This window comes from Pieris rapae, chromosome 4 (genome assembly GCF_905147795.1).
Source record: "Pieris rapae chromosome 4, ilPieRapa1.1, whole genome shotgun sequence".
In the NCBI taxonomy this organism is placed as follows: domain Eukaryota; kingdom Metazoa; phylum Arthropoda; class Insecta; order Lepidoptera; family Pieridae; genus Pieris; species Pieris rapae.
Window position 1 is genome coordinate 887,152 of NC_059512.1, and position 10,526 is coordinate 897,677.

Consider the following 10,526-nt stretch of genomic DNA (forward strand, 5'->3'; position numbering starts at 1 on the left):
AACCATAAATTTAATTAATATTTTTAATTCGCTATTTATAAATAGTGATTGTCTCGTTCATAAATGGAAATGATTTCAATATCTATTTTGTTTGATGTCTATCCTGGAGATAATTATTAAAAAAACGATAAAATAATTTAAGGAACAATAAACAAATAATAAATAGAAGTTATTTAATTATTAACAAATAAATCTATATACATTTACACTTTTTATTATTACACTATACAAAATCGATACAAAAATCTATAATTTCTTAAGTCATAAAGCATTGTTTCGGCTGAATTGAACAACAATACATCTGTGAATGATTAAGAAACAAAACTGTTTATAAAAATAAATTTGTTAAATAATAAACATAGATACTAACCATGGCCAATTCACAATATTATTCTATAAGGAAGAATCTTTTATGAAAAATTATTTAGTGCATCATTCTTATTTCATCTTTAACTACGTTCTTAAATTTTTTTTCACTTTTTGTTACTTTAGAAACATTTAAACCTGTCCTATACTGAAACGGAAAGTATTGTTCTTTTACAACAGTCGTTTCATTATAAAATTATAAGTATTTTATAGAATTTATTTATTAACACTTCGTTGCATTACATTAAAGAAAAAAGTTGAACATAATTTAATGAAAAGGAGAGCAACTGGCGGCCTTATCGCTTTCGAGCGATTTCTTTCAGGCAACCACTATTTAGTCATTTACCTAAAATATATATGTCAAATGCATTAGCTGCCCACGACATAGAATACTAAGGGCTAGTAAACTATTTAGATCCTTCTTTATTTTGTGTAAAAAAGTTTTCTGTATGAAAATTCAACTAATTTCTTTCGAATGACGTTTCTCGTTGACAATTGACGCTCACCTTAAATCCCCTGTCAGATTACAACTGGTCGACATTGCAGCTTGTCTACATTCTACCTTGATATCAATACCTTTCTACACACGAACAGATTCGTCTACAGACAACTAGAATAAAACAGATTATCGCTTCTTGATGATACTGCGTGATATACTTACAATATTTAAACATTTACTTTTTTTTATTGGTTGGGTTGACTAAAACAATGTGTGAAATAGGATTCTCCCTCGTTATTTATTTTAGGTCAAGTTTCTTTGTCCAACAATTGAACTTTTAGAATTATTTTAGTATAAATTTTGGGTATACTTTATATTGTAGGCAATATTGCGCAGACATCAACTTAATTTGTCGTGTATAAACGATACCCTTCAATAAAACATATAATTTTTCATTCTTGCTAAGTTCTTGTTATTAGTTTGGGTATAGACTATTGTATATTCCATGGAATTTAGTATTTTGAACATAGGAAGTGTAATATTTAAAAATTGACATTTAATCAGAATATTTTTTACATTTGACCTCATAAATCGCCATAATCAGCAAATAATTAAAGATGACCCCGATCAATCAAATCACCGTCTTTCCGTGTCTTTGACATTTCACAACGTCCATCAAATGCTAATCAATTACTTTAAATTTCATCAGTTTCTGAATTCATTATGAAATTATTGTAATAAAATTTTCCAATATGAAGGTTTCTCTGTAAACATTTTGAATACATATATGTTTAATACTGTGTTACTTAACATATTAGGCATTTTAAGAGATTTTAATATACGGTATGATAAGCTTCAAATCTGTAACGCTTTTAACCGCAGACCAAAATGTTGATAATATATATTTACATATGTGTTGTTGTTAAAGATTACACAGTCTACTGTACAAATATACTATATCTAAAATTACGCTATTAAGCAACGTTTAAATTGTTTGCGTGTTTCTTTATAGTAAATTCTGTATTTCGTTCGTAATCATATTGATATCCACATACCGTAAAGCAACAAACATTTCAATATTATCAGCGTCCTTGTAGTCTGCGCCTGCGCACATTCTCTACGTACTTTAGCCACGTAACGATATAAATATATTCTACAGACTACAAGTCCCAAGCATACTTCTTTAGGTGATTATTTATTTATTTATTTGCCCTTATTTACATTCAAACAAATAATACATACAAAATGTAAGGGATACATTCACGGCCTTATTGCTAAGAAGCGATCACATTCAGGCAACTAGTCTAGTAGCCTTTTACTAGCAAGGAAAAAACTAAAAAAGAAATATAATAGGTAAAGTTCAAGAAGTGCGTAAATCTTATAAAAAAATTATACAGTCACCAACCTTAATCTATCTATTCTATCATATTATTAACCCACCTTTTTGGCCAACTTATTTTCCCGGGTGATGATGGACCCTCCATTGTGTATTTAATGTTATATGACCAGGACATTGCCATTTTTGTTTTAAAGCTTGTGATTGGTTGCTTTAGCAATATGAAATATTTTAAAGTATTTGAACGTTTTTGACGTGTAGTATTTTATTTAATTGTGTAGAAGTATATTAATTGGAATGGATTCTCCTGCGAGTTTGACCTCATCCAAGTATAATGAATTGCGCATGGGCCAATTATATTCTATTATACGAATGTGATGTGAATATGTACAATACTATGAATGTATCAGTTACACGTCACTTTCTTGTTTTTCTACATTATTATTGTGAGAATTTTTGTGGTTCAAGAAAGTTTTATTGAGTATGGGAAAAGTAGAGAAAGTAGTTTTTAAATAAACCGTTCATAATTGTTTTATTTACATACTGTGTAATTGAGAATCCTAGCTTTAATTGACAAATAAAAGGTATACAACATTGTCAACAATTATGTCTTTAATTTTTAATGGCTTTTACTAAAATATATTTTCAAAAGGTGTCCCTTTAGGCAAGGTTCCGAGGATACTGGCAGCGTTCCCCCTTTGAATAGCTAGACTAATCCTTTGTCCGAGGTAGCTGCCAGCTCTTCGGTCTCCTATTCTTCGGTCTCCTATAATGTTGACTAACCTTTTTGATATTTCCCTAATCCCCTAAATCCGTGGGGTCCTAATGCTATAGCCCCACCATATAACACAATAACCCCACGGACCAAGGGTCTCGAAACCGAATGGGACAAAATCTTATTCGGAGCCTAGAGCTAGAGCTTTTTCAGCCGCACCAGCTTGTTCCATGTAGATTGAAAGGGGTCAGTGTCTCTGAACAGGTTGCATCCCATACCAGCACCCGGCCCATCTTCCATGGAATCAAACTCATACCGTCCGGTCTGTTGCAATCGTCTCTTGCAATTCCTAGACTTGGCACGTTGACGGTGGAAATGTACCGGCGTATGATATCGTTAAGTGTACTCGACATTTTGAGTACTTCACGTCTTTGACCTACCCCAACATTTCTCAGGCAGCAATCATAGCCTAAAACGCCATTATTAAAAATAAATAGTAGCAATGTTCAGTGCAGTTAAATGCGCATATTTTATCTTAACCGGTTTGGAAATAGGTTACTTTTTCTCCGCCTAGAGCAAAACTATTCAAAGTTACTTCATAGAAATTCAATCACATAATATGTCTGTAGAATAAAATAACAAAATTGCGTTTCGATGACGAAGCAAGTTCCGTCTCGCCAAACGACTAGCATTCCTTATATGTCAGTGAGAGCCATTCTTTATTGTAATATTAGATTATAGTAGTAAATTTATTTTTAGATTTCCTTCCTAGGAGAATCAGTTTTATAGTAAAAGTACATTCGCTATTCGCTCAGCTCGGGTTGTTTGTTAAGCTGAGCTGAACGAACTAACGAACTTAGGAACCACGTCTTCCTTAGTGGCGGTATTTTGATTTAATCTTATTTGCTGATGATTGTGGGATTTTTAACCCCTAAGTTCATGAGTACCGAATATGCACCAATCATCAATCTTTATACGCAATTATTTTTTACGAAAACATCGTGGGAAGACTGGCATGACACTGGGTTTAAATTCCCGGCAAAATTAATAAAAAAAAATATTTTTTCAATTCTCTTTTAACTTATCTATATTCGCGTACGCTTCTTGATCATTAGGTGTATATTGTCGTGATGACAACACATTAAACATTAGAAATGTGTTATTATGTCAACATGCAATCTATTGCAATTTTTAATCTATTTTTAATGACATTCTAAAGAAAAAATCAGGATATTAAATGTATTTAGAAATTTATTACTAATATTTATTTTGACTGGGAATTTAAATTTTGTTCTCATTAATTGAGAATGTGATTAATCTTTTTTAATTATATGAATCATGTATGTAATGTATAAGTTAACGATTATCTAGTTGATAAAAGGGCCTGGGACTAGTGCTACACAGCCTACATCTAATCAAATATACACCTACACCAAACACCAAATCTAACCAAACGCAAACCTTTATATAAGCAACCTAAAAATCGCACTTTTTTCGCTCAACGCTTTGTCTCCTTTCGAGGCCCATTCATCTTTAACCACTTCATTCAAAATAAAATTATCACTAACATTTCAAAAATCACTTAACATACTTTCACTAAAAAATCTCAAAAAATATCTTGCTAAGCTGTCCTATACTGATACAGAAAACATTCTTATCGTACAAAAATAGTATAGGTATAAATTTGTTAAGTAAAATTAATTAATTAAGTAACGTTTAGATGTAAAAGGAAGAGACTGGCTGCCCACAACACAGGGAATCCTAGTGTGGGGGCCAGTGCACTCTACTTTATAGAAACATTAATGTATTTTGTGTGTAATAAAGTTATTTCTTTCTTTCTTTATTTAATTAATATGAGATTTTTGTTTTAAAAGTATTTTTGCCATTTCTCTGTCTTCTGATATAAATTTAATGACGTGGAATAAGTGATACTTGTATCTTATAATACAAAATAAACATGTGTTATTTTTATTTTAAAAACAAATATCCCTTTTTCACGCCTGCCTCATCATTTAAAGGATTCAGGATTTATCAATTAACAATAAAACTGTAATGATACATGACTCAGTGGACAATACCAGCAACTCCATGGAGACCTTTCGCCGAGTCATTTTAGCAACCTTGCATTCTTAATATAGTTGCATGGATCTGTTTAGCCTGGTGCGAATCTAATGTCATTTTCACACGTGTATTCTTATATATTTTGCGTGTATTTTGCCTAATTTAATTGTCCTCGTTCTTAACATGTTTAATGATTTCAATAAAATTAAAAAGCACAATCACACAGTCGAGTTTCAGATATAGATTAGATACTCCTGGATTGGACATTCATTCAATCATTGGACTCCTGTGTGTTCAAATCTAATACGTTTTTGATATAAGTGATACTTAATGACTAGTCGGTATTCCTACCCTCTATAAATAAATAAGATAGCTATTTCCGCGCTAAGGAATGTACATAATAGCTACTTGAATATGAAAAGTTTTTTTCTACTTCCGGTAACAACTTGTTTTATTATAACGTTGAATTACAATCAATACGATTACTGAGTTACATGAATCCACCGTATTTATTTTTTGTTCAATTGAAAAATAAATATATATATTAATTTAAATATAATTGCGTTTAAGCATCATAAGTTTGTAAATTGTATGATACTGATGTATTTCACAAGCACGCGTGCAAAATTTCGTTTGGCTTTGTATGAGTTTATTTAAAATCAAATAATTTTCAGATCATTTTGATTCAACTTAAAAAAAATATTCCAAAAACCAAAGTCGTTCCATAACAGTCAGAGTAACATAAAAATTAATTATTAATATTAAATATTACATTTATAAATCGATTAGATCAACCAGTTTGTTACTCAACAAATCCGGATCCAAAACTTTCAGCATTGAGTAAAAGTTGTGATTGCCGTCGTAATGTGCACATAAAATAATAAATTACCATCGAAATGTCTTTCACATGATAAATAACTTAATTTTACATAAATTTCTTAACACGTAACATTTTTGAAAGTAGCATAAGTATTTATTAAATATTTTTCATATTTTCTATATAAAGCTTACCATTTTTGAAAGGAACGGTTTCCAATCGATCCCCATTGTAAAACAGTTACTATTAAATACAAAAATCCATTTAACAGTACAGAAGCCTCACATAATTCACATCCACGAAAACACAATAAATATAAGTGTCATTGGCTGCACGCACTTAAGTGACAGGTGACAGGCGCGAATTCTCCGTTGGCGGGAAACGTGAAATCGCTCGGGCGGCTCGTCTCAGACTGGCAATATGGCGGGTTTTTTTGAGGGTTCACGCGAGTCGATTCACTTTCTACGACCTTACGTTGTGTGCTTGTAATTAAGCGTTAAGTTTTACGTAACGAGCCGATGTTATATGAATATTTGCTATTTGGAAAAATCTTAGCTTCTGAACAATTGGTTTACTTATATTATATATATGCGCACATTTGTAAGCGATCATTTTTAACAATTTTCCAACAAATAGAAATTATTTACATACGTTATAGTATTAAAAGAATCTTTTCATTGGTATTTTCGTCATCATGTTTTTGTTAAGTAGCGTAATGTTATTACTGTAAAAAATACTAATGTCTTATAACTTTTTATTTTTAATTTAGTTTTTTTTGTTATAGTCTCAACTGATCATGGAAACCAAAAAATCGACAAAATATTGTAATCAAAATAGTTTTGCAATGATGTAAGCTACCACTCATCATTCGACCTTGAGGACGCTACATGTAACGCGTTGAATTCTTTTGTATGAAGCAAGCGAATAAATCTGCGTAGTCTATTTAAACAAACCCTATTTTTTTCGACAAAGAATATTGCTTTTTGCTTTTTGCTGCTGGTGCAGCTCGCTTGAACAGCCCTGATGGTTGATGATAATTTTATGACGGGATATCGACCGAGTAAGCTCTCTGAACAAACAGTTAAATCCCAAATGTTCTTTTGGTAGTTAACCAAGGAATAAATTAAGTACTTAGGTAAATAATTTTAAATTTTTTTTTATATAGATATAGATGACAGATGGAACATGGTGTAATGCTTGCAGCTCCTTACAAACGTTGTGTAAAAGAAAAAACTTAGCGATTAAAAATCGTGGCGGAGAGTTTATTGCCAGTTCTTCTCTTCCGTTTTAGGCCCTTGATTTGAAAACTGGCAGTAAATGTAAAATAAAAAGCATTTAATGTATATTTAGTTTTTGAAGTTCATAAGTGTACATTATGTTACCTACATAAATACGTTATTTTTGAATTTGAATATGAATTTAAAATAACATTTTGTAACGTCAAATAAATAACGTGATCGATTGTAATCTTCACTTTCATACTAAATACATACAGGTATGTTCAAGAACGAGCTTATTTAATTAAAAAAATTAGTAAAAAAGTTAACCGACTTGTAAAATTAAAATTTCAAACAGTTCAAACATAATAATATAAAATAATCACGTTAGTAGACGTCTGATACGGAAAATTTTAACAGCTTTAAAAGGGAAAAGTCGTTAACACATACGATCATAGGAGTTGGCAACACGGTGACACAAAAACCAACTAGGATCGAGGAATGTAGACTGACACACCCAACTATTACATAGGACACTCCTTTTTATCTAGCGTATGACTTAAAATAAGGCAGGCAGACACGTCACACACAATAATTCTATAAAATTTATTTATTTCTATTTATCATTATATATATTTTTCTCTCCTCTCAAACGCTTATTATATATGTATATATAATAATCGATATAATGTCGCTTATAATAATCGATATACTAAATAAACAATGACGCTTTAACCTTTTCGGTCTCCTAAGCGTCTATTTTTTTCCTAGTAGGGTAATAGATATTTAGACTTCTATCATGACACACGAGTCGAGTTTTTGGGTGTATGGATTTGCACACTGCTTACTATAAATCAATTTACTACCTATAAAAAAATATATTGTAATTTTCTAGTATCCATATACTTCGATCAAAACCTTTCGCATCTGCCTATTACATTTCATGATGTTACTTTCACAAGCTGTTAGAATAAGGATTTTATAAAGTAATTATAACTAGCTATATTACCTTCTTAGTATAAACATATTTTTTAGTTTTAAATTAAATTCGCTGGATTTAAAATAAAGCTTTTTATAAATTTGACGAATATCCTAATATAAATTAATGATACTAATCGCTAAAAATACAATGTTGCCTCAGATTATTTCCTTTGGACAACAGATCAGCCGTACCTAAAGTACAGGCGCTATTAATAATTAAAGTTAGTGCATTCTAGACATTATCGGCAACCTCATATCTGATGCTTTCCTTGCTCGTAAACAGCATCGCACTGCCTGGAACTGCTACCAGCATCAATGAAATACAGGAATTTAATCAGTATTTTATTTATTTGTAATTATTATGTACATTCAAGATTCTATTTATTTAATATATTATATATATTGAATAATATTTATTATAGCATTATGGTGTTTCAATCCTTCGTTCACTACACCCCAGGTGCCGCGCTGCAAACAATTTGGTTGGTCGTTTCTTTTAAATACAGCAAAGGGATGAAACTGCTTGCCCCTTTCCATCATCCCTTCCATTCAACAGCGATGGCGTGCCCTCCAAGTAATTCCGAACTAGACGACTTAGGGTCCATCAAGAAAAGAGAGTACTAATTCTTGAGAGTCCGATAATATAAACAAGTAAAAAATCATATTAATTTTATATATGTAAACTCTCCTTTTCTCAGTGGGTATTGTGATTAGATTATACTTTATTTATTTTTATTTATTTATTAATATATAAATATGTAGATAGATAGATAACACTAATCATATTTGATTAGCAGTGGCTGAGTCGATAATATTAATATATTTTATTAATTGATGTATTCCACATCATTATACTACCTTTACAATTACACCGATTACCCTACATAAAAAACAACAAGAAAAAAAAATCATAGATACAAAATCATGTACAAACATAGTATAGACTCAACAGAAATTTCGTTAATAATTATTTGTATTGTTCGCGTGAGTGGCGCTTTGCTAACCAAGTTGGAATGTGCGCGGTACATCCAAAAGTTATAATCCCAAACTTTGCTAACAAAACATTATTCAAGACACCAAAACTATATTGTATATTGTGCAAAACATTGGAATTCAACAACTAATCACTTTCTTGTTAATTGAATGTATATCAATTAACATCGACATTGTATTACAAAACTAAATTATGCAAGGCAAAATGATAATTATTTGTTAATTCGATATTGAAACTGACTAGACTCTTAATGTAATTTCTCATATGGTTAATATTTGCATTCACAATTGGCTCTACAAACTTTTTAGATCTGGGCGTCAGATTTATGTATCTATTTCATGATCATTTGTAAATGTATAAGGCAAGTAAGTGATCAACCTCCTGTGCCTGACACAAGCGACTATTAGGGTCTAAGGCATTCCGGTTTCCTGTCTATGCTTTCCATCATCGTTCGAGCGATTGTTAATTGCGGATAGGACAGAAAGTCCATTGATGCACAGCCGGGGATCATAGGGGTAAGAGTCGCACGCTGAAGCCACTAGGCCAACACTGCTTCTTAATATTACAAACATTATTACGAATTTATTTAGAATAGTAAAAAGTATATTATTGTGAATTTATATTCACTTTTACTGTAAAGAAAACCAACCTCCTTAAGGACACTTGGTAGGTCAGGTATAATTAGTATTCTATTGGCAAGTGATCCCTGAGACCGGGTGGCTTGATATGACCCATCACAGGACACGGAACCGGATATCCGACATGATAGCATTGTTTGATGAATTCAATACATAAATTAATGTTTAAAGAACTTTATTTCTCATTACAAAAACAGAAATATTTTATTTACATGAGAAACTTAATATTAATATGTGTATATTATATACGAGCGAGATACACGTCGCCATTAGCCGTAACAATTTTAGTCAGCTATGTTCATTCTAACATGCATCTTTAATGCCTTTTTGAATTTGTCAAACACTCCAATATTGCGAATTTGAGATGGTAATTGATTAAATAATTGCACACCCTCATACCTAATAGATTTCTTCAAATAATTTGTACGCGGCTTCGCTAACTATAATAAATAATAATAATAAAATAAACTAATTAATGTAACTAAAGTTCAAGGAAAAGGAAAAGGAAAGCTGTAGGATATCCAATGCTCGACAAAATATTAAATCACTTGCAATGTCTGCCTTAAATTCATGCGCAATAGCCCTCTGAATACTTTTCCAGGCGCTAAGATTCCGAAAAAATATTTAACTTATTATTGATATTATAATCTATGTTATGACTTTTTTGAAATCTATAATGAAATTTTTACCGTCGTTCGAATTTTTAAATTTCGTATTCGTTTTACAAAACATTTGGTCCAAAGTCTTCGACGTTACCAAAATATTAACACAGTAATTTGATTTGTACAGTGTAGAGGGCGTTAATTTACATTTCTGAAAAAGCAACATTTTTCTAAGTTTATAATCTTTATGATGCAGTACCTAATAAAAATTTATATTTAAATATTAAGTGGTGGAAATATTTATAGGCAACGTGACAAAATAAAAATTACCACAGAATAATCGACATTGACAGCTTCACA

At 31.0% G+C, this 10,526-nt stretch overlaps 1 protein-coding gene across 2 annotated transcripts in view; it reads right to left on the reverse strand.

The window, feature by feature from the left end:
* The window catches only part of LOC110997144 (mucin-5AC), a 74,939-nt gene extending 68,804 nt beyond the window's left edge, over positions 1-6,135 (reverse strand). For both annotated transcript variants that reach the window (XM_045634814.1, XM_045634813.1), the window contains exon 1: positions 5,929-6,135. In XM_045634814.1, the coding sequence (XP_045490770.1) occupies positions 5,929-5,964 (36 nt within the window). In that variant the 5' untranslated portion in view covers positions 5,965-6,135. The remainder of the gene's footprint in view (positions 1-5,928) is intronic.
* Between the last annotated feature and the right edge of the window lie 4,391 nt (positions 6,136-10,526).